Genomic DNA, 27977 nt, shown 5'->3' with positions numbered 1-27977 from the left:
TGCTGCAATCCATCATGTATCTTAATGCTAGTCTCCATGGGAAGTATTGATGGTTTCCCAACAAACCTGGAGTACCTCTTTTTTCTCTATCTGATGACTAAGTTCATCAGTTCCATTTTCAGCAAATACCTCCATAATCTCTCCTCATGCAACGTCTCTAGATTCTCCAGCTAGGTCGCTTATTCTACGAACAACTGTAGGAATTCTGCTCACTAGTTCTATGAACAACATTACACTAATGTAACTTTGAATTCCTTGGTAATAAATCAGAGTTTTAACTGCTCCTGTCCCTCTTTACCCCATTCTTCTAGCTGCAACAGATATCCTCAATTACCATTGTCTTAACTTCGCAACTCAACAGCAGTTGTTGGGTTCAGAAAAAACTCCAACATATTCATGAATCTCAAAAGATACTTAAGCTTCTCAGCAACATTATCCAACACCAAAAGCAGACAATGTCAAAATCGGTACTTCCATTTCCCATACCACAGGTGAGTGTAAGAAAGCCAGGAAGCTTCCACCATATGGCTGAAAGCACATTCAGAAGCATGCAGTTTGCATCTTCCAGAGAGAGGGGAGCCATGGCTCTTTGCCTTTTTTGTACTAGATCACATGGAGGCCAAGAAATTTCAAAGAACAAGTAACAAGATCAAGAAGGCTAATCTGGCTACACCAAGCTCCAGGATGCTGACTTAGAATCAGTTTGCCTGGGAAAATACACTGTACTTAAGTTAGGCTGAGAGAGTTGGGTTTGTTTAGTCTAGAGAGGAAAAGGTTCCAGGCAGACCTTATAGCGGCCTTCCAGTGCTTAAAGGGGGCCTCCAGGAAACATGGGGAGGGGCTCTATCAGGGAGCGTAGTGACACGACAAGGGACAGTGGCTTTGAACTAACAGAGGGGAGATTTAGATTGGATGTTAGGAAGAAGTTCTTCACTATGAGGGTGGTGAGGCACTGGCGCAGGTTGCCCAGAGATGCTGTGGATGCCCCATCCCTGGAAGTGTTCGAGGCCAGGCTGGATGGGGCTTTGGACAACCTGATCTAGTGGGAGGTGTCCCTGCCCATGGCAGGGGGTTGGAAGTGATTGATCTTTAAGGTCCCTTCCAACCCAACCCATTCTGTGACTCTATGATCTTGTTTCATTCACACTACATCCAGGGCAGACCTCTAAGAGCTCTCTAATACTCTTCTTGACTGCTTTGTAAAGGTAGAAGAAGGGACTCAACACTAGCAAGAAGCAAAGGCACCCCCCGTAAACAATTGCAAAAATTGACACATTTGATGTCACCATACACATGTGCATGAACCATTTGAGACAATCCATGGTTCTTCAGAGTAGGAATTCTGTTAGAACCCAAAATACATAGCATCATAGTCAATATCAGTATTTGGAGTCACAATTCCTACAGCACTACAATTATACGTGAGAAATTCAGGACCAGAACCTCCAGAGCACGAGGTACATGCTGCTTCAGTTTGGATCCGTTTCTTCATCAGCTGCTCTGATGCCTATGCCAAAGCCACCGGTCTCAGGACTGGCATCACCAAAGACTTTCAACGTCATCAGTAGAGAGAATAAGTTCTGCTGTGTTGATCCTTGACTTTCTTCTATCTGACCTCAGGACAAAACAGTGTAAGAGAGACCGCAAACTGCAAGTACCTTGCTTGGCCCTTCTATGTGACTAGCGGACCTGGATCTACAGTGACTCAAAGAAGCAGACTCCAACAGAGGAAAAGTTGTCTTAGTTAAGTGTTTCTGGATTTCTAGCTCCATCTGCTCTCTACAAGGACAAACTCCTTACAAAACAGGCACAGCCTGAAGTCTGAATGCTCAGCATCTTCTACAAGAGGCATATAATGACATGAAGTCTCTCGCTGTATGAGATTCAAACATCTTTTGCTTCCTCCATCTCTTCTGGTTTCCAACATAAATGTGTGAAAACAAAAATATCTTTACTGGCTGGTTGAAACCACTTTTAAAGCCTCTAAGAAAAAATTGGGTCAGATACTTTAGATTTTCTGTCACTGCTACAAGCGGCAAGAGGGCTACTGACCGCAGTTTCACACAGTTTTCCTCTCATATTCTCCTACTTGTACATACACCCACGTACATTGTTCAACAACCAGTGTTTGAAAAAAAATAACCAACATCAGATGCCAACTATATTAGACATACATAGTATCATATACAGTAGGAAACTATCAACTCTGTATGACTGAGTGTAATACACAACCAGCTGCAACAACACACACGCTGTACACTTACCTTCCTGAAGACTAGGATGTATTACTTGCTTGTGCCTTAAGGTTTTCAGCTCTTCCATCAATTCCTTTTCCAGTACTTGTATTCTTGCTTGGCAATCTGCTCAAAAAGTAAAATGAGACAATGTGTAAAAAGCATTTAACGTGAAAAAAAATGACTTAAATGTTTACATTTCCAGTGTGCCCTTGCTAATTCCCTTATTGTGAGGAACATCCACTTGCAAAAAAAAAAAAAAAAAAAAGTACCTGGATCATTTGTAGTCAACAAGGGAGCCTGAAGATTCTGTGACTCTTCTCCTCCAGCTCTATCAACAGTGTGAATGTCAAGAGCTTCCTACATATATAAAGAGCCTTGAATAAGGTGCCTCAAAAACACTTACTTAGATGCAAACTAAGTCACATGAAATATCATTGTAACATTCCAAATACAAGACTGTTAGACAAATAAGTATGCATTATTTTATACAGAACCCTAGATCCCAGTATTTCTCCAGAAATCATTAAGTAAGACAATGTTATAATTAACTTAGGGACAAGATAATAGATCTGGAAGGTGGCCATAACTCTCACAACTCGTTTTAAAAGAAAACATACCTTCTGCTTCTAAGTACAAAGAGATAGAAAATGATACATTTTTAAAGAGTTTTGAATTTTACTCAAATCAGTTTGGTCTTACCTTTGATGCAAAGGACACAAAGAGGACTCCATCGACATCTTCAAGGTCTGGCTTAACATCCGGAAGGATGCTCCCAGGCCCCAGAGGGCTGTTCTTGCTCGTTATTACAGGTTTCCCTATACCTTTAGGCGGCCGACCAGCTTTGGAGATTTTCAGTTTCCGTGGCCTTCCTCTTTTAGTTGTACCTGATGACATAGCATTTTGATTGCTACCAGTGCCTTTCATGGACACAGGATTCTTCAGTATTCCAGGCTTTTTTCTTCCACAGATCTCTTTATCTGAAAAGTGACAGCTTACAGAGCCCCTGAGATTAAAATTAGGTGATTTAGATAGAACCCATTGGGCCTCTTTGATTGAAGAGTATTTCTGTGACAGTTTACTCCCAGGAGATATTTTTTTCATAGCTATCTCCTCAGTTACAGTGGCTGCGTCTGTGCAGGAATCTTTGTGATTTTCAAAACAAACAGGCAAAGAATCCAGTATTGCACTCAAAGGGGATTTATCCTTCTTGCAAGAGGACAGCATGGTCTGCGGCAGCTCAGAGATCTTCACTGTGCTCTTTGTGACTGCACACGGTTCCAAATAGACTACAGGCATCTTCCCACTATCCAATTTTAACATTTTTGCTTTGGCAACACCTGAAGGACTGGTTAGCACGCGCTTCCTAGACCTGAATTCTCCATCATTCCCATCTGTTTCACTGCGCCTCCTCAGGCGTTTTTGTAGGATGGGATCATCATCATCAGTGTTGGAATACTCATCAGTTTCTTCATCTGTGTCTTCCTGTTTCACAGTTATTCCTTGTGTGCAAATACTTGTCTCGTAGTCATAGTCATCGACTGGCTCCTCTTTAATGACTACGTTGAAGTGTCCATTTGGATCCACTGGGGATGCCACTCGGGAACTGCTTTTGTAACTGCTAGTGATGGGACTGTGCAGGGGGGAAAGGGGAAGAAAAAAACACAGATCTGTATCAAATCTCCTCCTCCACCCAAATTCCAACATTTCCCATAACCCTCTGTTATGTATCATGAAGAACTTCCAGGCATGAGTCTGCTAAATAAGCTGTCATTTACTAGCTTTCGTTTCAAGCAGTAAGCATTCAAACAAACAAAAAACAACATAAGGCATCACTGAAAACAATACAACTTCTTATCTGAAGGCAGCAGCATGATTTCCTTCCCCAGTAATATCAGGATTAACATTTGCATTTTTCCTATATAAGACAATATGAACTCATGCTAAGTTATGATGTTTTAAATGCTTAAAAGTGGACTTAGTTTGCTGTATATCTAATGGCCACCTTTGGAAAGCCACTGTACTTGAAAAAAAGAAGCCAAGTGAGTGCTTAATGCGCTTCAATTTACATGATTTAACTGAAATTTTAGTTAATTCATCCTGAAACCTCATGCAGAAAACTCCTAAATGAAACTATTTTTCAAAAACATCTGCAGAATGTTAACCAGGTATTGAACCATGCTCCATCTTCCACACTTCATCTGAGTACTGACCTACCCAGAATTTGACACAGCATGCACTGGACACTGCAGACAGCCAGTCACACTTCCAGGCTTCTTTGAGTGACAGCCATATCAGCCAGAAAACTACAGTCAGCAGTTTTGTTAAGAGCATCAAAAGCTGGCTCCTCAGCATCATAAGGGAAAGCTAAGATATTAAACCAGAAATTCAAACCCAGTACGAGCCTCAGAAAGTAACAGTCAGAACATTAAACATTACTAAAGACATCAGATGGCATTCCAACATTCTCTTTCTTTGTATTATACAGCATTATATATTAAAATTATGTTAAATTATTAAAACTGCATTGACATCGTGTAGTTACTCAATTATTATTTATATATCAATATTTGTGTTAATGTTAACAATTTCAATAATTTAACAGTTTTAGTTATATATTATATATATTATATAAAGGGAATGCCCTTTTTTTTTTTTAATAGAGTTTATATAGATTTATACATCTCCGTCCCTCCCTATGCAATGCCTATGCTCAGTCGAATCCCAGGCTGGGATAGAGGAAGGGGAAGAAGACAAGGAAGAGGCTGCTTCCACCTCCATAGACTGAGGACATAAAGGAGAAAAGCCAGGACACACAGGAGTCATGACATGGAGCTGGGAGTCTCCAGCTCACAAAGACTGGCTGTGGTGTATGTAGGACAGGGAGCAGACAGTCAGGATGCACACTGATGTGTTTACATATAAAATTCCTAGGAACAAGACAGAACCTATCTAGAAAATCTGCCACAATTCAGAAGGACACTGAGTAACCAGAATTAAGCTGGAAGCAAAAACCTGCCTTGCAAAGGAATGGTGGGCTGCAGGAGAGTTGCAAACCACTCCTGTTTTGTTTACCATCTTCTCTGGCCATCAAGTTCTCTATTAAGTGTTTCTATCTTTCATTTCATTAAGAATGTCAAATGTAAGATTAAAAAGACTTTCCTCTTCAAGGACTTTACCATGAGAGAGATTGCAAGATGATACGCTTAGAGGTTCTGGACAGCTCCAGGTTCTGTCACATTAAAGACAGAGGTTTGTTCAGCACGGCAAATCCATTATCAAAGTGAATGGAATTAAGGAATCTGATTAAGCTGCTACTCTATCTGAACATTCTCTAAAATAAAGAAACAAAAAAACTAATGAGCTTGCTGGCCAAGAATAAATTTCTCACCTGAATTCTACTGTTTCCAGTTGGAAGCCCTGTAAAGCCTGGACTTCTCCAGACATTCTTCTTTATCCTTTGCAAGATGCATTACTTTCTAGGCAAGATGCATGCCTTTCTATGAGGGATCTGGACAGTACCCAAAACAAAGAAGCCCTGCTGTAAAGAAGAAGTTTGTAGATACAAATGCTATTTTAGTCTGCATATTGCAAACTGTGAGCTAGATGAAGACAAGAGTGAGGTATCATCCATGTGTGTATGTATGAGAAGATCAAACACTCAAATGCTGACCAGCACTTGTTTAGATTTCAAATTCAGATGCAATTGTCAAGTTTTCACACAACAACAACAGTTTCTTCTCAGCAGTAATTTGTTTTGGCTCTTTATCTGTGATGTGCGCTATTTCCAACACAAGCAGCCACAGAAATATCCTTATATAGTCTCTTCCTATATGCTATGGGAAAATGAATCACACCAGTTTGTCCTCTCAAAATCCCCTGCTTAATCAGAGATCAGGTAGAAATGCTGAGATCATGTCTGAACTACCTTCTTCTTTGCCTGATGTGGGACAGTGCTCATATTTAAACAAGTTTTTTATACCCCCAAGTAATATATTATTTGGTACCTCACAATAAAACGGTAAAAGCAGGGAAATTGTTTTCTTGCATTTTGCCAAATTCACCTGTTTAGCTGCTCTCTTACTGGAAGTATTGACGTAGATGGATTTTTCCAAGTGGATAATTTTAAAGTACACCATGGAACACATATCTGGATTATCTGGAATTAATCCAGCAATTGTAGCAATCTGTGATTGAGCTTTGATGGGTGATCACTACAGCACTCTCCCAAAAGGAAGTCAAGGAGGAAAGAAAATCGAAATGTCAGACTAAACACGAGACACCTAAATTACAAAAACAAGCCTATAGGAGCATTATAAAAAAACCAAACATTTCTGTATTTTTGAACCAAGAATTTCAAAAGATCTTGGACAGGAGAAGCGTGTACCAGCCTGCAAGATTTGCGAACTGGCGAATTTTGCCTGGGGTTCGCTCTATAACCCCAACATCCAAGAGGCTTCAGGCATAAACATTCATTTACAAGTGCCCACAGTTCAAATTAAACATTTTTTTTTCCTTACAGTGCACCTGATGAAACTGAACACACTACCAAAACATAGAGGAAAATACACCAGCTAGTATAATGAGAAGAATCCTTTATTTGCAAAGTGCGTTAACAACTCCAGATTACAATTATCCTCAGGTACACTCACCCTCCTACATAGCTCCATTTGCAGCAAGGCAAAGCCTTTGGTCAGCAAACCTGCGCACCGGGGGAACTATCACCCCCCACAGCACCAGGAACCCCACTTCCTTGAGGAGCATTGTCTGAGAGGCTGCAGCTCCCAGCTTCTAACTCTTCAACACATCTGAATCAGCCCAAATCACGACCCAGCATAAAGGCAAGATAGCACCCATCAACTTACGGGTAAGAGCTTGCCTACAAAAAAAAAGCATAGTTATATTTGTTGTTTGATAAAGAAAAATGCCACTTCTCAACCCCTTCCTTGAAAGGTTGCTGTATGTATGAACGGATCTCGGCTGCATTGCATGAGAACTGCGTGAACAGATCTGAAGGGACCAAGGAAAACTAGTGTCCTGAAAAACTCCAGCACAGAAAGAATTCTGCCAATTCTGAGGTGAGATCATTTCTTCTGTTTCCAAGTACAGAATCTGGCTTTTTCGCACAGATTACAAAGCTTAAAACAAAAGGCTGGACAAAGCTTGAGGACTGTTTCAGGACTGTGATAACATTTATTCATCAAATGATAAATACTTCCTGGCCCAGGTCAGAGAAAAACCCTTTACAGACTCCCTCTGTGCAGCTTTTAGCAAACTTTAGAGGTAAATTGGAGTAGATAGGTAAATTTAGAGGTAAACAGGAGTTGGACTCGATGATCCTTATGGGTCCCTTCCAACTCGGGATATTCTATGATTCTACGGTTCTAAATTTGTCTTAGATGAGAAACTAGAGAACACTACTAATACACTCTGAACCAGAAGAAACAGAGCCTACCAACTTGTATCACCTGTTCTTCAAAAGGTCCTCGAGTCCTTAAAATTATTTTATAAAATAAGGAACAGTGCTTTGTTCTAAAACAGCCAGAAAATTATAGGGTCAGATACTACCTGCACTTTCAGCACCACAGTCTTTATGCTTAGGGAAAGAAGGGAACTGGGGGGAACCACTACCCAAGCTGTCTAGTTTAAATCTCTCTCCAAATTATTTGTTTCAATGACTCTTTTGCAAACAAAATGAACAATACAACCATGACCAAACATAACCATGACCAAAACTTTACACTTTTTCAATTGTAGCCAACTCCAAGGAGAAAAATCGATTTTAAGATAAAATAATTTTACAAACTTTTCAGTCATTAGTTTCAGAGATTTGCTGGTTTACTTACAACATGTGAAGTTACCTAAACACTGTCCCATGCTGTATTTTTTAGAATTAAAGATAGCCCGTGCTGTCTGAAATCAGTTTACTTTCAGTCTTCAAGATGTGTTTCTCTAAAATTTCCACTTTTTGAGAATCTAAGCATTCTTCTCTAATACAATGGCATTGGAAGGTCCTACAGAAGAAAGGTTAGGACACCAGACCCCAAAGCAATTCCCGTGGTTGTAAGAGTAATTACAATGAGAAAGGCTCAAGGAATGGAGAACTTCTTTGTGATTCACAGTTTTGCAGTTACTCAAAAGTCAAGAACAAGCTTTCTGCAAGGAAAAAACAATCAAGCAAACCTCTGTTCTCTCTAAAACACACTAAATGTAGTACAGCCTTTGAAACAAACTATAATTATGTCATAAGTACCACATTTTTCTTCCAAGAAGTGACCTCTAATTACACCATCACCCTAATAGCCTAATTACATTGATAAAGTAGTTACCTGCAGTTAAATAATTTCTTGGCATACTGATCTACATAAGGTTGCTTTTGTTACTCAATCTTTGGCAGATTAAGTCAGAGACGGACCTGAAGAAAAAGTGGCAGGAGAGAAACATGTTTTTTTCTTTAAACTGTTTCTTCAGGTTTGAAGTACTTCTCACATCTCTTGACAAAATTAATTACTCAATAAATCTGCTGTTCCATTACTTACGTTTTGAAAAGTAAGATAAAGCATAGTAAAATTATAGGCTTGGCCAGATTTGCTTGCCCAACCCAAACTCTTGCTGGTTAGCAGAAACCCAAAGGTTCAACGCTACAGAGAGGCTCTCAATGTACATTAGACTGCTTTACCACTATTTTTGAGAAGTTACAATGGCTCAAAAAGTCAAACCTGGATGAGTATGTAACACAGAATTATCAAACAGCAATTTAGGGTCCAAGCAGTGTAGCAGTTATTCTGAAGTACTTTCCTAGGCACAGATTCTCTCACTTCCCAGCACACATGAAGTAACTGACTACCCAAAGACAGGCTAACCTCATTCTTCCTCAGGGCTAGAAGAATTCACAGGAGTAGTTATTGACAAAACAGTGGCATGCTGCCAGTTACAACTGCCTTGCGGAAATCCCTACACACACCCAACCTAAATACCCTTACACCCCACACACCCTCACCCATCCTCTAATGAAAAGAACTGAAGAAATAGCTTGGTGGTAAACAACTCTAAAAAGAAAGGCAACGTTTTGATGACTGGAATGCACTCTGTTTAAAACTCTAAAAAGTAGTATTTACTCTTCTAAATTCCTATGAGGGTTAAGTGAAATCCTTCAATATTTCTTTACAAAAGGAGTTAAAGCAACACAGGAAAAAATGCCAAACTCTTGTACTCCGCATTACTGTGCATTAGAAAGTCCAGACTGATAGATGACCGTTCAAGGCAAAGAGAAGCTTTTACTAACATTAAGCGTTCCATCATCTCAGGTTAAGCAAACTTTAGCTGCAAAGATCCGTCTAATGGCCATCCCGTTACTTGACGTTTTACCAAGTTCCCCTGCTCAACCAGTATTTGTTCTAAAAGCAGAATGTTAACCCACCTTTCAGAGGCTTCCTGTTTTAGCTTTGGCATATCACCCGAAGCCAGGTCAGTGTCCAGGAAACCCATAAAGTCCCTTTCTGCATTAAAGGATTCTTTTTCCATATCAATGTCCGATGGGTTCTGACCAACGAATGAAGAATCTAAACTCCTCTGATGCAAACCTAACGCATCAACTTCAGCAGGGCGACCACGAAGGCTGGCAGAGCTAAAAACATTACCTCCTTCCAGTTCTAAGTTACTGTTTTGTTTCACATCACGCTGAGGCCGACTATTCAACCCATCATCTCTGAATCCTTTAGCAAAAGGATTGTAATCTATTTTCAGCTGGGTAATCTGTATGTTCTGGTAGGCCGTAACTGCAAAGAACTCTGTCTGTGGGAAGGTAAACGTGTGGACATCGGGGCCGTTGAGCTGAATGACTTCTGTGGCTTTGTCTGCAGGCACCAAGTGAAGTCGCGGCAGATAGCGGTGCATCGAATGCAGGATTATGTGACCCTCCTGGTCCAGGGTGTTGTTGGTGAGTTTGAGCTTGTAGAAGGACACCGGCTGGTGCATCCAGTAGCGGCCGGTGGAAGGCGACTGCGGGTGAATGAACACTCGCCCGAGGACGTGGGGTTCTGCCTTCCCGCTGGGCTCCCACCAGCGGCCGTTCCATTTGTACCGGTAATTGTCCACGGGGGAGATGTCCATGACCAGGATGTACTTCTGGCCGGCGTCCAGACCTGTAATCCAGTACCGGCAGTATGGGAACATGCGCCTCCCCTGCTTCGTCAGAATCATCTCGGTGTTGCGATGGTAGAACTCGTTCCACATGCTGTTGTTATCCAGGGTGACAGTGATGCCCCCCGAGACGCAGTCAGCTGGGAGGCAGGTCTTCACTTTGGATTTGACTGGAGCTGACACGCTGCTGGCAAGAGCGCAGGCATCGCGGTTCGCCACTAGGATTCCTTGGTCAGCTTTACCGTTCCCCTGCTGTTGTTTCAGGATGACAAAGAAAGCAGGTGCTGTACCAAACACTGCCCCGCCATCCCGGTTACCCAGCACAATCTGCTGTTTCTCCATGATGAGCACTGTTATAAGCTCTCAAATCAAAGGTAAATTCTACGCAGTTCTGATAATCGTCTACATGTGGTCGGCTTTCTGTAAAGAAAAAAAAGGAAAGCCAGTTAAAGTTATTGAAATACACTCTCATAAAAAGGTGTTAAAGTCTCATGAGAGATCCTTTTTATAACAGTTCTCCATATAGAAAACTTAAAAGATAATCACTACTATAAAATCAAGCACAATTAGGACGTATCAAGTCAAGTCTGCTTGTGCATATGTTCTTCAGGCCTCAGAGACGCAGGGTACAACATCCTTAAAGTGCATTTTCATTTCACGCTTTGCCATGACAGGGCTCTTTGCTTTGGTCAGTACATCAAAGCGTTCTTTGTTCTGATACTGGCTCAACTTTTTAGGTTTGCTTAAGAAACAGCATTTAGCAAACGTGCAGAAGTTTTCAGGAGAGCAAACAGCACGTTTCTGACACAAAGGCAGAAGTCATTTGCTCTTGCCAGAAATAAAGAGGTCCCAGTGGTCCTCCGGGAACGGGAGAAAAAAAAATTGTTTTCCTCAAATTTCTTTATTGAGAAAGACTAAGTTTGTGCGGTTGGGATTTCTTTGGGATCCCTTCCCTCCCCATAAACTTGAGATCTTCTAAAAGCTTGTTCAAGACAGAGACAAAGAATGGAAGGGCCAAAATAGTTCCAATGAGTACGCTCGGGGAAAAAATAGGCCAACTAACCTTCCAAAAGGCCATGCAGCTAAGATAAAATGGAAGAATGAAAAGCACAGGGCAAACTTAGCTAACTCTGTTTTCTAAATTATGAAAATATTTTAAGTAAAGTAAGAAAACATTGGTACTGATATGATTAGGACAATCATTGCTTAGGAAACTAAACAGTTTCCTCTACCTGCATATACATAATTCCAGTGTTTTGCGTCTAACCCACACGTGAGTGTTTTATCAATATGCTAAGCCAGTAAAAAATATATACTATTTAAGCAGCTTGGAACATTTAAAGTAGCCTTCCAGTGCCTCACAAGACTGCCATTCCCCCACTCAGATATTTGTATTTTAAACACGATTACACACGGAATACCACACCAAAAAGAACGGCCCATTTTTGTATCAAATGCATAGCTGGGGGGAACCAGGAACCTGAAACAAGAGTGAATCACCATCACCAGGAGTTAGCTGGTTGAAAGCAATCAGATTTCTGCTCAGATAATTAACTCAGGCTCACAAGTTTTAAGTGAATTAGGTCTTCAGTAAGACACGTGTATTTTGTTAGGACTGCAGTACTGTAGGAGGAAGCACGCTGTCCAAGCCAGCAGCCACATGTATACAGGGAACGACCTCAAAGCTCAGGAGATGGGCGATTTATATCCCGTGATGAATGGTCTCGACACCTAAGAAATACAAGAGACCCGCTTCTACTCTTTCAGCTCAACGTTTTAGAATTTCATGTAAAAGTTAAATTAGGAGGGAAAAAAAAAGCCTTCTCCACAGGCTTTGACCTGTGAAGTTACAAGACATGGTTTTCAGTTTTACTTTGAGGAGGAAACATTTATACACACACACACAACACTACTGAAAGGAACACAAAATTAATCAGTTGTGCAAAACCAGCTTTGTATTTTCTGTTTTACAAACGCTGCCTTGCTTTTTCAACAGAGCATTTCTGCAGTCCCCCAGAAGGCTTCCCTAAAAAAGCTCTAAACTATAAAAACACAATAGAGAAATAAACGTCTATTAATATCACAGGTCTGGGGAGCAGGGAGAAAGCATTCACATTCTAAGTTGTATGTGATTTCCCACTGACCTGCCATCTCTCTCCACACACACAGCATGTTCGTATGTATACTGAACGTAGGATCACAAAGTGAGTTCACATTAATGCTGTGCACCGTATAGCGAAATTGTAGTAGCTTATTGAGGAAATACACTGAGTGATTTTAAATGTGGTTTGACATGTACAGAAAGCCTTTAACCTCACTTCAGGAAGAACTTACACATGCCAGAAATAAATTCAAAAGGTCTCAACAGCCATGCATTCAGCCAGAATTCAACACGTACAAAGAGCTACTGAGCCTGTTTTTGCTTTCCAATATTTAAAGTTCCTACATGGCACTAAAAGTTATTTCTACCATAAGCAGCGCTCACAGTATCTAGCACGTCTGAGATGCTTGTGGTTACAATGTGATTATAAGCAATTACAGTAGCCAGGAGCTACGCTCCTTCAGCACTAACATCATCTGTTACAAGAACAATTTCACACGTTTTATTACACTTGGTCAGACACAGTAGCCACTTTTATTATAATGCGGCTTCGGTATTTCTCGTGTTGGGGTGCGCAGTTTCTGCTCCGGGCCAGCGTGCGCACTTGTGAAGCCTCAAGCTCTGATCAGCGTCAGCTATTCTTCAGCCATCCCCAGACCTCAAGTTGGAGAAGAGGCAGCTCCCTAGGGAGCCAACTGGGCAAAAGCAGCGCAAGTCGCCCGGCGCCGTGCAGGAACGCAGCCGGATCCCTTCAGGCAGGGACCCAGGCTGCTACATGCGAACACGGAGCTCCGGGGGTTTCCGCGCCGCAGAGCGGAGCCCGGCCGGCCCGGGGCGCAGCGCCGGCGCCGCCGCGTTGCCGACGGGAGGCGGGCGCGGGCTCCAATGGCAGCGGGCGCTGCAGGCGCGGCGCTGCCGTTCAACCGCGCGGCAGCGGCGCCGCCCGCCCGAGCGAGCGGCCGAGGCGGCGGGAGCCGAGCGCCCCCCCCCGCGGCCGGAAGCCTCGGCCGGGGGCGGGCGGCGGGGCGGGGGCACGTGCGGGGCCCGCGGGGCCGCCCCTCGGCGGGGCAGCGCCCGGCGACAAGGGCGCGGCGGCGGTCGCGCGGGGCGGCCCCGGGGCGGTCCCGAGGCGGTGCGGCGGCGGCGCCTCGCGCGGCGGCGGTGCGGCGGGCGGCCGCGGCGGGCCCGGCCGGGCGGCGCCTCGTGGCGGCGCCTGGTGTTAATTTTCGCAGCTGGGGCGGGAGGCGCGCGGAGGCGGCGCGGCCGGCGCGGGGAGGGAGGGGGGAGGGAGGGCAAGAGGGGGGCGCGCGCCCGCTGCCCGTAGTTACCGTGCGGCGCGGCGGGGCGGGGGGAGCGCCGCGCTCCCCTTCTCCTCACGCGGACCGTGTGTCCGCCAGCTGGGGACAACGTGCGTGCGCACCGCTCTGACGTCACCGCGCCGCCACGCGCGCACGCGCGCCGCCCGCCGGCGGGCTCCCCCCCCGCCTCCCTCCCCTCCCTCCCGCCTGCCCGTCACGTGCCCGCGCCGACAGCGCCGGGCTCGGCTCGCGGGCCCGCGCCGCCCCGCGCCGCGCGCGCGGAACCTTCTGGAAGCGGCGCGGGAGCGGCGCCGCCCCGCCTGCGGCCGCCGCCTTCGAAGCCCCGCGGGGCTCCCAGCCGCCGCCCCGGCCCCGCCCCCGCCCGCGCGAGGCCCCCGCCCGCCCCGCTCCCCCCCGGCCCCGCCTCGGCCCGCGGGGCCGCCCCCGGCGCTGCCACACGACGGCCGGGCGGCGGCGCAGGCGGGCCTCCGCCGGGCCCCTCCCTCGACAGCCCCCGGGGCCAGGAGCGGCCGGAGCCCCCCCGCCTGCCTCCGCTCGGCTCCTCGCGGAGCGGCCCCGGCCGATCCCGCACCGCCCCCGGCCGAAGCAGCCGCAGCAGGGCCAGCGCCCCCGCGGCTCCCATAGCAACCGAGCGCCGTGCCGCGGAGAGCGGCCCCCGGCACGTCACCACAGAAATCACATTGCTCAGGCACTTGGAAAACGTGCATCAAATCGCAACGTCGGCACGTCTGAGAGGGAAAGGCAGGCAGCATTTTTTTCCTTTTATTCCTAGCTCGAGATCATTCTAGTTAAAATGAAGACTCCGTACAGAGAAACCAACTAAATACACAATCCTGCCGGTATGAAACAACGTACAGCTGGGCTTTTGATACCGCCCAGCAGCTCAAGAAGGAGAGGCAGAAGAAGGCGTTCAGCCCCTGTACTGGGGGCAGAAGGGTGGGGTCAGGGACAGGTCACACCCAAACGCTGCTAACCACAGGTTTGGGAGCGAGGAGAGAAGAAAGGTTCAGAGGAATGAGCGGGAAGGCACGAAACCTCACAAGGAGACAGTATTCTTTTGGCTGAGGTCATGTTCAGCCATGCTCTGAAGCAGCTTCACACGATGGTTCTCACTGAGAAGTTCCTGAAGTACCTCAGCACAAGAGAAAGCCGGGACTAACAGTCAAGTGCTTTTGTACTTGATGCAGCAAATGGGAAGCCAGGGGAAGGAAGGAATCAAGAAAGCATTTTAGTTCAGTTGTACATTAAAAGTATTTATTGTAATTCAACTTGTGAACACTTCATTTAACTGACTGGATTAGGAAGTATAATATCTGAATCCCAGCTGTTATCCACAATCCTTTCTGATGCTTTCTCCTTCTTTTGTACGTTCTCCCTTCTATCCCATTTTCTCTAAAAACACCATTTTCAAATCTCACATTTCGTACTTCTGGACATTTCTCTCCTTCTGTCCTCCCTCTTCTGCCCCAGTCTCCCCTGTCTTCATGCACCCTTCCCGTACAACCCCCAAGAGACTCCACGCAGAGGTAAAGGAGCAACAGCAGAGGCTTCCCGTGCACCGATCTTCTCAGTAGTAACCGCCTCACAGGCGGGATGCACAGAGGCACACTGTTAAAGGCAGGGCTCGGTGGTTTTACCACCAAGTTATCTGCACCTGGTTTATAACTTCATCACTGTAAGCCTCCCTGTTAAGCATGCCAAAAAAATGTTTGCTGGTTACAAAACTTGGAGCGCTTCCAGCATTCCCTACACTACAACGCTACGGAGGAAGTTGTGATTGCGCATTTTCCACCGCGAGAGAAAGTGGAAGGCACAAACTGCATCTTCTGGGCAAGACTCAGGCGCACCCAGGTGTAGGGGAGCTGAAGGAACGGCTGCTGTTGTACTGCCGTACAGACCTTATTCCAAAATAGAAGTTATGCCTGTTCAGTGATCCTGATAAAAACGTGAATTCCTTTTATTAGGTATGGTGGTCATCACATTTTAGGGCCACAGGATACACTGACGCACAACCGTATGTTAAGCAACACATTTCCGAATGGTGATAGTAGGAAGTCTGTCCCCCCGCCCACCTTTACTAAGAGGCCATTTACACCAACCAATCACTCAGAGCAGCTGCGCTACACCGAGAGGCAGATAGGGCCACAGGCACACGGCACGTGTCCCTGTGATAAGAGAAGCAACACCAGGGACTGTTGACGCTACCAAGGATTTTGCTACCAGTTTACCTAACTCATGTAGTAAGCCTTGCCGGAACAAAAGTAGAGCCTTGTGTTTATCAGAGAGCAGATTCACCAGTACAGGTCAGAGAAGTTCCATGACCTCCCACCAGCTCAAGTAACCCCGTTCTGAGCAGTTTACAGCTGACGAGAAACCAGAGCACTGCAATAAAAAACTGTCCATTTTGATCAGTCAGACCAGCAGTTCTAAGCCTTGTTTGTGCTAGACACCAACTGGTAGCAGAGAAAGGAACTGGCCTGCACCAACTGCATACTGCCCTCCACAATCAGTGGAGTCACCTGATAGTAACTAATAACGTAATGGTCATATCAGAAACTCTGAAGTTCACTACCCAGCAGTGCTTTGCAGAACCTCGAAAGCACAAACTACAATCTTTACAGACTGTATTTCCCAACACTATTTCCTAAAACACGGTATTTTGAGCGCGTGTCATGCAAACCACATTCCTTCTTTCAGTAATGCCTGCAAGCATAGAGCACCAATTCCCAGCCTACCCACCACAAATAACAGCCACCGTAACTTTCACCAACCAGCAGTCCACAGACTGGCTAGTTGGAGCTGGACTGAAAACCTGTGCTTTTCAGCCACTCTTATTTCTAACCCCTCTCAAAAAATAAATAAATAAATAAATCCGTAGCAGACCACCAGCTGGAGGGTCACAATGCTCAGGCTTTGCTAGGTGGGTATGAGGAGAGCAAGGCATCTTGCAGACAGTTAGGCAGAACTTAACGGTTGCAAACCTGCGGAAAACATAAAAGAGGTGCTGATGGTGTTTTTTGTTAGCAGTCATCTCTTCGGTCTGAACACGGAGAGCCCTACTGCAGAAGTAGAGATACAACATCAGACTTGTGTCAGATGGCGTACTTTCAGATATGGTACATGAAAGGCACTACTACTGGAGTATAACGGAGGCTTTCAGCTCTCACATTCACTAGCTAAAAGTGACAGCAGCTGAAACTACACTCACTAGCTGGAAAGGACAGCTACCAAAACAACCGTGGCAATACAATACTCCCAGCAGAAGTGAGTCAGCAGAGTCTTAGTCTATAAGTCTGCCAGCAATAAAGACCAGACAGCCCTGAAAATCATACCAAGTCCCAAGTCGTGGCCACAAAAAACATTTATAAAGACCTGGAAATCTAGTGATGTTATAAATAGTACGAAGCGTTGTGCAATGTGTACGCTAGAAGGGTTAAAATACAAAAATACGCTTTCTTTAGCCAATGCTTTGCCACTTGGGCGAATGATTAACACAGTAGCACGCAGCAAGAAAGTCTGTTAATTCTCAAACTCCATGCTGGATTAAACTGCTCCTCTCAAGGTATACAGTCCCATTTGTGTACCATTACTTGTCCCAATGCTCTCCAACTGCTTCTCCAGAAGAGTTTTGGCCTGCCAGAGCTGAGTGTTTGCTGTACACAGATGTCACATCATATGTAATGGCTCTGGACCCCTGTGCTTAGGCAACAAAATCCCACCCCATATCTACTTAAAAAAAGAAATGGTTTACACCACATAGTTGTGGCAGAGAAGTAGCTTAAGTTCTTCCTTTAGTTACAGTGAGGAAGTATAATTTGATGTCAAGAAGATTACAGGTCTAAGTGGTGGTAGAACCTAGCTGTGGCCTAAGATAAAAAAAAAGACATTTTAAGAAATGGACTGTTGCAGGGGAAAACAAAAAATAGTAAGAAAACTGCTTTTCCAGATTGTGGTTTCCTTGTTGATGCAAATATACCAAAACGCACGCCCTACCTGCGCAGAGAACTCACTTATCCCCAACGTGCAGGAATGACACAGCTTGTGAGACGTCACATTTCAGCCCAGAGCATGACTTTATAGTAAAACCCAATTCACTTCTCACCACCCGGAGCTCTGACTATTCCCAGCTGACTAGCTGGCAGCTCAGGAAGTGCTTCATAGACCGACAGCTGCACCCCTGCAAAAGCTGCTGTTTCTATTCTGCGGGCAAACACTTGGGGGAGGGAGGAAATACCTGCACCAGCCTCTCCTACAGAAAAAACTCTGCCAAGCGTGTCACAACTTTCAGTCTGCCTTAAAGTTAGTGTTTTGTTTGACACCATTAATCCCACAACACAGTGTGCAATATCCAGTCTCTAAGGAGCTACCTGAGCTTTGGGGATACACAGAGATCCTCCCAAACACCGAAGGCTACAAAATGGAAACACACAACCCATTTATACAAGTTATGAACCACTGGGGAGAAGAAAGGGAGAAATGTCAGTGTTCACTGCAAATAACCAGCGTTCTACTTGTGTAGGTATTTACAATGTGTTATTATTTCAATATTTAAAATAAAGCATTTTAATTACTCCCCCTATTTTTCATAAAGTCATTAATACGCTGTGTTTTTTCAATATGCTATTCTTCCAACTACGGGAAGTTACAAGATAAAAGAAGAAACGATTTTTTTCTGCTCTCTCCCATGTAATACTGGCCATAATCAACAAGAGCAACACCATTTTGACAAATTTCAGTCCCTTCACAGCCATCACAAAGAACTTTTATCGCGTGCACATATCTCCAGTTGAGGATCTTCTCCACATAATAGAAAAAAATAAGAGCCAAAAGTATGAACATTCAGCAGAGCAAGTCAGGAAATTAAGGAAGACTTTATCTGAGCTCAGGACTATGCTACTCATTCAGCTCATGCTTTGTAGAGATGCTCATTGCTACGGAGTCGCCAGTGGCTCTAGTGCATCAAATTGTAACCATCAGGAAAACCCTGTTCAGTTACGACAAAAGGAGAGTACTGCAATTAAAGCACCGGACTGTTGGCGATGGGTTCCAAGTTTCATATCCATCTTCATTTCTGACTTACCCTGCGGTCAGGCCAACCACACAACATTAATATTAGCAAAAAGCACTGCACTGCAAGAGTCAGCAAAACAGCACAACTCCATCATCCCAAGTATCTGCGTAACTGTACTTAGGTCACAACCTAAACTGGTCACGACCTTGTTGTTTTCCAAAGTGGCTTTTCCTGAAGATAGAGACTATAGCAATGAATGCAAACATTTTCATTGTAGATACACTTTATCTGGCTTCCGCACTCCATCTTCTGTCTTCTGTAATGTTCATATCCCTTACTGCCTTCCTATCTGGGCCTTGATTTGGTTTTTGTTAAACAGGCTCTTCTGGCTACTTTCTTCTCATGACAAGCCTTCACCATTCTTCTCACCCAAATTGTTCTCACTCCATTCTTCCTTATCCAGATCAGAAAGAGACGCATCAAGGATTTATCATAGGCACTAGAACAGCCAGAATCCATCAGAGAAGGAAAGAATATTCCATCTCACTGTGGAGAGAGAATCTCTGCCATCATAATTCACTGCTGGATTCTAAAGTCACACAGTATTTAAAAACACAGCAACCAAACAAAAACCCCACCACATCCTTAATTATTGAAGAACAAAACCTCACGAAGAAAGTCTCGCTGGTATTGCAGCTAATGGGACTGTTGCCTACTTGCATATCATGTCTCCATTTTTTTAATAGATCCTCTGCTGCCCATGCAACAGCAAATGGACAAACAGCTGTTCTCAGGTGAAAGCTCTTCCTCACTCCTCTAAGGCACAGATCTATTTCCACCATGTCTGTAAGCATCTTGGACTTCCAGTTCCTCAGGAAATTAAGCTTTAAACAGTCAACATACAGTCACATGCTTTAATGTAATCTAGTGTAAAGAATTGGTATTAGTGAAAAAAATTATTTCCTTTTTTTTTCCCTGGTAGACAACCAAGCAAGTTTATTAACAAGTGGGACTAACATTGGCTTCATCCAGTTGCATGTTAACCTCCCAGCAGCACGTGCTGCACTGAGCAAGCAGTAGGTGAGTTTAGTAGCTGGTGCTGCCTGACAGAATACGTAAGTGAATTAATTTTGCCATCTCTGCCAGGACTAAGAACTAAGCTATTTTCCCACAAACACATACATAGGCACAAAAATGCTCGCCCACAGCAAGACTTTCAAGAAGAATCAATTCCCCATTCCGGTTCTCAATAGATTCACAAACAAAACAACCTGTGCCTGAGGGCACCAAAAGGGTGCTGCGGCAGCGTGCTGAGTGGCTGCATTGGTCAGAGCGCCCTGAATCACTATTTCCCCTTGCAGCCTGCCCTCTTCTTCACGAGACCTTCAGTTTTCAGAGTCTGTACTGCCTTCAAATCTTCAAGGAGATTTGCCAAGGGAGACTGAAGACGACTTGTGAGCTCAGAAGCCACGCATCAACAGCGTCACAGCGCAAACGCACGAGCTCTGACATCTCAAGGAACGAGGCGAAAAGCCCAAACCACGCTACTGGAAAGCTACTGGAAGCCACTCAGCCTGCCAGGCTGAAGGAACAACCGCAAACCCTCACGCCTACCGGTTACAAACGGCGCTCCCCGGCTCCCTTTGAAACCGGGGACGCCCCGCGGCGCCACCCTGGGGCTGCCGGCGCACTCGCCCCGCACGAAGCCGCGGCGGGGCCGGGCAGCGCCCGGCGGGGGCCGCCTGCAGAGGGAGCGGCGGGGCGGGGCTGGAGGGGGCGCTGCCCAACGGCCGCCTCACGCGACGTGCCCGGGCGCACGCGCGGCGCCGCGGGCCAACGGCCGCCCGCGAGCCGTTACGCCCCGCCTCACCCCCCCCGCACGTCCCCTCCGCGGGGCCCGCTCGGCAGGGGGCGGGCGCGGCCCGCGGGGCCAGGGCGAGGCCGTGTGACGGGAGGCGCCAGGCACGCCCCCGACGGGGCGGGGGGACCAGGCCCCAGGAGCCCGCCGGCCCCGGGAGGCGGCAGCTGCGCGGGGCCGGGCCGCACCGGACCCTTCCCGGGCGGAGGGTGGAAGAAGGCAGCGGGCAGCCCCGCCGCCCCGTCCGCCCCTCACAGCCGGCACGCCCACCCCCGGGCACCCCCACCCCCGGGCACCCCCACTCGCGGTGCGGCGGCGCCGGCCGCGACCCCGGAGGGGAGCGGCGGGTTAGGAGCGATCGCCGCCCGCCCGCCGCCGCTCCCCGGTCCGCTCGCCTCAAACGCGGCCCTGCCAGCGCGCACGTGTGATTGGGCGGCCGCGCTCACGTGACGCGCACGCCTCACGCCGCCTCCTCGAGCACTGCTCCAGCCCCGGGGGCGCGGGGGGGGGCGCGGCGGGCAGCGGCCGGCCGGCCGCCTCCTACCTGCCTCCCGCCGCCGGCTCCGGGGGCGCCGCGCACCGCCCCGGCCCACGCGGCCCGCTCGCGGCTCCTGCGGCCTTCGCGTGCCACGCGCACCCTCCTGCCGTCCTCATTGGCTGCGCCGGCCCATCACGTGGGCCGCTCCCGTTTTTGCCTTCCCCCCCCCACACCCCCCTTCCCGCCTCCCCTCGGCCGGGGCCGCCCCCGCGGGAGCAGGGCACCGGCTGCGGCGGCGCGCGGCCGTTACCGGGGCCGGGAGGGGGGGGGGACAACCGGGAGGGGGGAGCAGCGCAGCGCGGCGGCGGCCGCGGCAAAGCTGCCTCGCGACGCCCGCCGGCAGCGCGCCGCTGATTGGCCGGCGCCGCCCGCCGACGCGCTTCCGCCCTGCTGCTGCCGCCGCTGCTGCCGCCGCCCTTGCCGCCCCTCCCCCGCCGCGGCGCGAGGGAAGCGCGCGCGGCCGGGCCGCCGCGGGCAGGGGGCACAAAATGGCGGCCGGAGCCGCCGTCGGGGGGCTCCCGCCGCGCCCCCTCACGCCCCGCTCGCCCGTCCCACGAAACCGGCGGCCTGCGCCTTGGGGAACCGAGGGGCTTGTGGAAGCCAAGGGCGTGTGCGCCCCAAAAAGCGGGCAGAAACGGGCGCTGCCTTCCCTAGTTATAAATAAAATTAGTTCGGAGTAACGCAGGTTGTGAGGGGGCGGGAGGCAGGAAGCGTGACACACGGGAGCGGCGAGGGGCGCCCGGCTGCCAAAGCTGTTACTCGGTCTGTTTGCGCCTGCCGAACTCCAACCCCCGTAAAAAAACTTTCTCCCATTAATAACACCCGTTTATAATTAGTCGTAACGCGAAAATAATTACGCTTAAACAACAATAATTGCTTTTCACAACAACCACCACCCTCACGCCTGAAGTGTGCTGTTTAAAGGCTTGAATCAATCATTCAGCCTGCAAAATGTCAGAATTACGGATGCGACTTCCTGTGCACCGAATGAGTCAGGATCATATGAAGAAAATAATGTGTGAATATTTAATGAAATCAGCGTTACGCACAGGGCAGCCAGATAAAGATTGCTGAGATAATTGTAAAGCTGCCATTTCCTAGCTTTCCAGTGTTGATTTTGCATCCCAAATAAGGGCTTCCTTATCAGAAGGTGTGGGAAGGGTGTGCTGCTGGTGGCTGCTTTCTGAGAGTACCATAATGGTACTTCTACTGGGCAAAGTTTTCAAAAAGAGGATGGCTCATCTTAGAGAATTGCTGTTTTACATCATCACCACAATTTAAGCCTGCACATGCTGGACGTACCTGTCACCAGAGCTGCAAACTGTGTTGTGATGTGTAAATCAGCAGGAAATAAATAAATAAATAAAGGTTTTATTTCCAAAGCTTGAGGCCATTGATCAACTGCTAGGGGTAAAAAGATAAGGTTGGGAAGAAGGGCTGAGCAGGTTTTCTTAGAAACAGTCCCCCAAGGAACAATGTCAGGCAATGTGGAAGGCCTCCCCCTCGCTGCTTTAGTTTCATGGCCCTAGAAAAAGCCAGTGGCCGCTTGCTGGAGTTCCCAGCTCGCTGGAGCTCCCAGCCCGCTTCCCTGGCAACCTCTCTTCTCGCCCCTCTGCGAGCTTCGCTGATGTTGGTGCTCATCTCAGGTAGAATCCTTGCAGGAAAATGTCTGTGGGGACCCCTCTCGAGCTGGCCTTTTGCTGGGGACCGGTTCCTGAGGGGCAGGAGCTGGGATCTGCCTCAGGATCTGCCTTGCTGCCGCCGGGGCAGCAAGCCAGGGCCCCAGCTGCTGTAGCCACTGGAGGTTTGGCATCTCCAGCTGCGGCAAGTCTTGCCCAGTATTGTTTCATCCCTTTCCCATTTTGAAGGGACCACAACCTAAGAAACACTTCCCTGCCCGGACAGGGTAGAAAACTGTGTTCCCAGGAGCAGATGCTGTCCCTTTGTTGGGATAACGGGAGGTTCCGAGAGCAAGGGGTTAAACCTTCCTCCCACCAGCAAAACTGCAAAGGGGGGTGAAGTTTGCTTGCAAGGCAGCTCCCTGAGGGCAGATCGTTATCTCAATAGAATAAATCTCAGACCTTTTAATAAATGGGGAGAGGACAACAAACCTTTCCTAAAATGTGCTCTAGAGAACATTTCACAGCTCAAGGCTGGCTCAGCAGCCCTGGTTTTGCGAGGGGCCCAGCCCTGGCTGATCCCCCTTGCCTGATGCTCACCTCCCAAAGCACAGACACATGCACAGAAGATGCAGCGGGGGATCCGAATGGGGCCTCTGTGCTGTTGCTGGCTTCCAGCCCGAGCGAGCCAGGAGCTGCCCCCAGGGCTGGATGAAAGCACCAGCCACAAAGCACCTTACCCTGTCCGTAAGCCTCTGTGCAAAAGCAACTGCCGAGGCTTGTTGGAGTGCTCTTGGCTGGCCATTGTTCAGTGAGTGCCCCAGCTGCCGGCTGCTTCCCAGAATTATTTCCTTGCACATTAGAAGTGCTGATGATTCCTCAGATAGGTGAAGCCTGTAGTTCTCATGCTGCAGGATCCTCATTTGGGCCACCTTAAGGCATCCACTCAAGGGCACTGTTTGCACATTATGCATTTCACTGAGTTGCACCCAGAGAAGCTGCGGAAATGGCAGAGACAATGCAACCAGTCAAAAGCAAAGTAATACATAAAACGCTTTCCCCATGGATACTACCGATAAACAGCACAACTACATCACAAAACTGCAGAAACATCCCAGGGAACAGCGCAGAAACGAGCATGGTGCGGGCTGGGGGCTGGCAGCTGCCAGAGGCATCTTCACTGCTCTCCCAGTCTCGCTGTGGGCCTCACAAGGGCAACCCCAACTGCACACCCAGAAATCTCTTCAGATTTTGTATGCCAAATGTCAATACAAGGCAAAATGACCAGTCTGGTGTCAAATTCTGATTTCACTTTCTTCCCATAGATTTGCAAAACCAATCTAATTGAGCAGAAGTTCATGACACCCTTCCTGTAAACAGAATTTCAAGTGGAGGGAAAAAAAAAAAAAAAAAAAAGACATTGTCTGCAGGTTCATCCACACTGAGGAAAAGGTATGTTGTGCCCTGCCACAACATCTGGTGAAAGCAAGGCAGCGCCCTGCTTCCAGCTGGGTGAGCGGCTATGGGGACAGCCAGTTGTGGGGGAACCAGGGCTGAACGTCACCCTGTGAATGTGTGGAAAGAAAGCAGAAAACCTTGTCCTCTTTAGGATTTCACCTGGTTTCACTAACAGTGAGCTAAGGACATCTGTGTCTTTATTTGCAAAGCTCACGCTCAGTGATGTGCTATCGCTTGCACCATTTGTAAGATACTTACAGAAAAAAAAAAAGAAATCCACTATTTTTCCTAATAAAATTTTAGAGCCTTCCTGGAACGAAGGCAAGCCCAGATTTTCTACAGGCACAGCCTTCTGATGCCAGTAAAAATTCATCTAGAAACAGGCAAGCTGCAAAGCACGATTTTGAGCTCCTGCCAGCCTTGCAAAGGCATCATCCCGTGGACTTCTGCAAGCAGCCACCCATCGCCCCGCCGCGGTACCAGCACCAGGGCTCGGCGGGGCTCAGAAGGTGCATGAGCACAAGGAGGGTAAAAAAACATCTTCACCTAGAGTTGTCGGGGCATGGCGTGAAGGCAGGCCGAGTGCAGGCTACGTGCTTGCCTCAGCTGTGTCACTGTCGTGCCAGGGAGCCAGCCTTTGTAAGTTCTGCTCCACTGATACAGCGACTGCCAAACGCGGGAGCATAAATCCCCAAATAAAGCCCCTATGGGCCAGCCTCTGTCTGTGCTCCCAGTGCTGCAGCTCCCAGCTACAGCTTTACAGGACTCAGCAGGCTGGGAACATTTCCTTGAGTATATTAAGAGAGAAAACAGAGAAATAATATCAAGCTAGGCTATTTTCTGCTATAAATAGGGCCAGCTCTTCTCATTTAGATTTTTGCCTGATTACGCCTGCAGGAAAAGTTGGCCCACTGGCCGGGCAACAGCCCTGGGCAATGCAAGCAGTGACCCAGAGAGACTCCATCAATAGGTTTAAAACACAGAAAACCCATCGAGAGGTAGAAAACACAGAAAACCCTTCAAGCAGCCAGCCAGGTCGCTGCCCTGGGTCCCACCCGGTGCATCAGCCTTGGTGAGATGGCGCTGGCGCAGTTGGGCGCGTTGGCAGACGGGCTGGCGTCACTCAGGGGGTGCGGAGTCACCGGCTGCTTGCTCTGCCGGAGATTTCCACCCCCGCAGCGGCGCTGCTGGAAACGCGTGCCCGTGCTTCAGCCTCCTGCCTGCAGCCTCTGCCGTCTTTCTTTCGCCTTACCATCAGCAGTGCCGGGATCCCACTTTGCAGCACGGGGGGAGGAGGGTGGGGAATGAGCAAATACAGGGCAGATGGGGCTTGGGCTGCCCCAGCTGAGTGCTCGGTGTAAGTGCTTGTCCAAGCCTCGATGCCAGGATTTGACACCACTCCTGTGAGCAGCTAGGCACCCGCATCGGATCCTGCCCTGTCCTGGGGTGCAGTTGGGGTCTCCGGTGTAGCCCCTGCATCTTCCCTTGCCTGCACACCCTGCAGCCTGGGTGCCAGGTACCAAAAGGCTGTTACAGCTCGGTCCCTTCTCTTGCAGCCAGCCACATGCCTGCAAAACACGTCTGCTCCTGCTCATACGTATATTTGTGCAGGAGGAGGAATAATGCAGACAGATAACACCGGGAAATGCATTAATTAGGCCTGGCGGCATGCTGGCTTACGTCGTTTAGCAATTGGAACCTCAGTGGGCTTTGTAGCTTGTTTTAGTGCAATTCAATAAGGGGAAGGAGGGAGCAGCAGCAGTGAGTGACCAAGGGCTGCCTGCTGCAGCCGGCGGCGTGCAGGCACAGCAGCTGCAGCAGCGGCACGCACCGGCTGCACAGAAGCGAGGAGGTGGCTGCAGCGTACTCCCACGCAGCTTGGTTAATGATAGGGCAGCGCCTGGGATCGCTATCTCGCAGATTAACCAGCGAGGCAGCGAGCTCCCAAATTCACCGCGCTAATTGCCGTGGGCAGAGCGCTGCTCTCGCCTGCCCCGCAGCTTCTCTCCACTCCCACTCTGTCGCCTCTACTGACGCGTGTTCTCCAGCAGGTCGGGCAGTATCTTGTATTCCCAACTCGATCTTTTCTGCATGCAAACCTTCCTTCCTCTTCACAAATTCCTGTCACCGCACACAGCAGGCAGCTGAGAGTCAGCTCCTATAAAGACTTTTCTGGAAGCTCCTCCAGTCCCATTAAATCCTTGCTGAACTCATCAAATGACAGAACCATAAAATCATCAAATGGCTCGGGTTGGAAGGGACATTAAAGAGCATCTGGTTCCAACCCCCTGCCATGGGCAGAGATGCCACTTCCCAAGGTCTGATCTATCTTTCAGCTCCATTTTAAGCCAGTGAAAAGAAACTGGAGGAAACTGGACCAACCTCCTGGCAGCTGTCCTTGGGGCTGGGGCAGCCCTGGACAAGGAGCTACTGCTGCTGAAGTACCCAGCCCCTCATTTTGGTGCTGTCGTCAGCACAGCCAAGGGATTTTATGCTTCCCCAGCCTGCCCACATGTAGGAATGCATTGGCTTGGCATGCTTCAAGTTGGAGGATCCTCAGAGCAGTTATCAAGTGAGGGCTCCGGTTTTGTCACGAGACTGTCACGCAGTGACTGGGGGCTGATTCATGCCAACGCCGAGCTCCTTGCTGCGACAGAGCCCATGCGATCAAACCCACGTCCGTCGGTATTTCTGCTCCTGGGCCAAGCGATCGATTCCGGCTCGGTTTCCCCTGGTAACAAGGCTTCCTGATCACAGCCCGCACGTGTTGTCCCTAAAAGCTTCTGAATCCATTGCTTCATTGCAGCCAAAATGACAGCAAAGTAGAGATCTGAAGGCAATACAATTCTTACAAGCTTTCTGAAAGCAGGCCATAGACACCACATCAGCGCCTTCCTGTCAGACAGAAATTCAGTGACTTTGCTGGACACTGGGCTCCTCGGGGGGCAAAGCCGTGGTGAGCGGCTGGGGGAGAGCTTCACTGGCTCTGCTCCAGGTGTCCCAACAGAGCACAGCGGGTGTTAGCAAATCCCTATAAAACTGGGACTCTGTATGCAGGTCCCCCACAGAATAGCCTCGACAGAAATTCATGGTTAAAAAAAAAGAAAGAGGGGGTGGCATTTGCAAAAGCTGGCAGCTAAGCATTAGAGAATGAATATTGCCAGCAAAACGCAATGTATATCAGGAAAAAAAAATACACATGAAAGTATTATTTCTTGCTGTGCTCATACAGACTCAAAGTTTTACTCAAAATTAACTGCATTTGACTCCAGCAGGTGTTTTAACTGGGTAAATCCCAGTGAAGCAAGGCTCCTGCCCAAACACAGGCCAAGAAAGAAGGTGATAGGAATGAGAATAGAATCACAGAATCAAAGGGGTTGGAAGGGACCTCGAAAGATCATCGGGTCCAACCCCCCTGCCAAAGCAGGTTCCTTGGAGCAGGAAAAGCCACGCATCTGGCCTCATGCAGGAACTACCGAGCGTGACAGCCAAATAAGGGTGGTCGTGGGGGAAATGTTTCGGTTTGTTAGGAAAACAGCCTGACAGAAGTGCCTGCACCAGAGCTCCTGGTACAGAGCAGCGCTGCATCCTGCACCAGCACCCAAAGCCAGCCGCCACCCATTGGGACCCAGCTGGGGAAACTGGGGACATGCCTTCCCTGCTCCGACACCTCACATACAGAAATCCCCAGCCCTGC

General features: G+C 48.3%; 1 protein-coding gene and 1 long non-coding RNA gene across 34 annotated transcripts in view; one reads left to right on the top strand and one right to left on the bottom strand.

The window, feature by feature from the left end:
* MGA (MAX dimerization protein MGA) overlaps positions 1–21388 on the bottom strand; it is a 65777-nt gene extending 44389 nt beyond the window's left edge. For 13 of the 33 annotated variants that reach the window (XM_040557722.1, XM_040557708.1, XM_040557723.1 and 10 more), the window contains exons 1-5: positions 13806–13930; positions 9655–10796; positions 2937–3867; positions 2507–2594; positions 2265–2360 (exon numbers count right to left, since the gene is read on the bottom strand). In XM_040557722.1, coding sequence (XP_040413656.1) covers positions 2265–2360; positions 2507–2594; positions 2937–3867; positions 9655–10718 — 2179 coding nt within the window. In that variant the 5' untranslated portion in view covers positions 10719–10796; positions 13806–13930. Of the gene's footprint in view, positions 1–2264; positions 2361–2506; positions 2595–2936; positions 3868–9654; positions 10797–13805; positions 13932–21209 lie in introns of those variants that run through there. The other 20 variants (XM_040557715.1, XM_040557716.1, XM_040557717.1 and 17 more) reach the window with 6 other exon arrangements.
* LOC121070485 lies at positions 164–20552 on the top strand. Its single transcript, XR_005820110.1, has 3 exons — positions 164–174; positions 5054–5055; positions 14585–20552. It is a non-coding gene; the product is annotated as an uncharacterized LOC121070485 (long non-coding RNA).
* Positions 21389–27977: the final 6589 nt, after the last annotated feature.

The sequence above is a fragment of the Cygnus olor genome, chromosome 5 (assembly GCF_009769625.2).
Source record: "Cygnus olor isolate bCygOlo1 chromosome 5, bCygOlo1.pri.v2, whole genome shotgun sequence".
Lineage (NCBI taxonomy): Eukaryota > Metazoa > Chordata > Aves > Anseriformes > Anatidae > Cygnus > Cygnus olor.
This window is presented reverse-complemented; position numbering and strand designations above follow the sequence as displayed.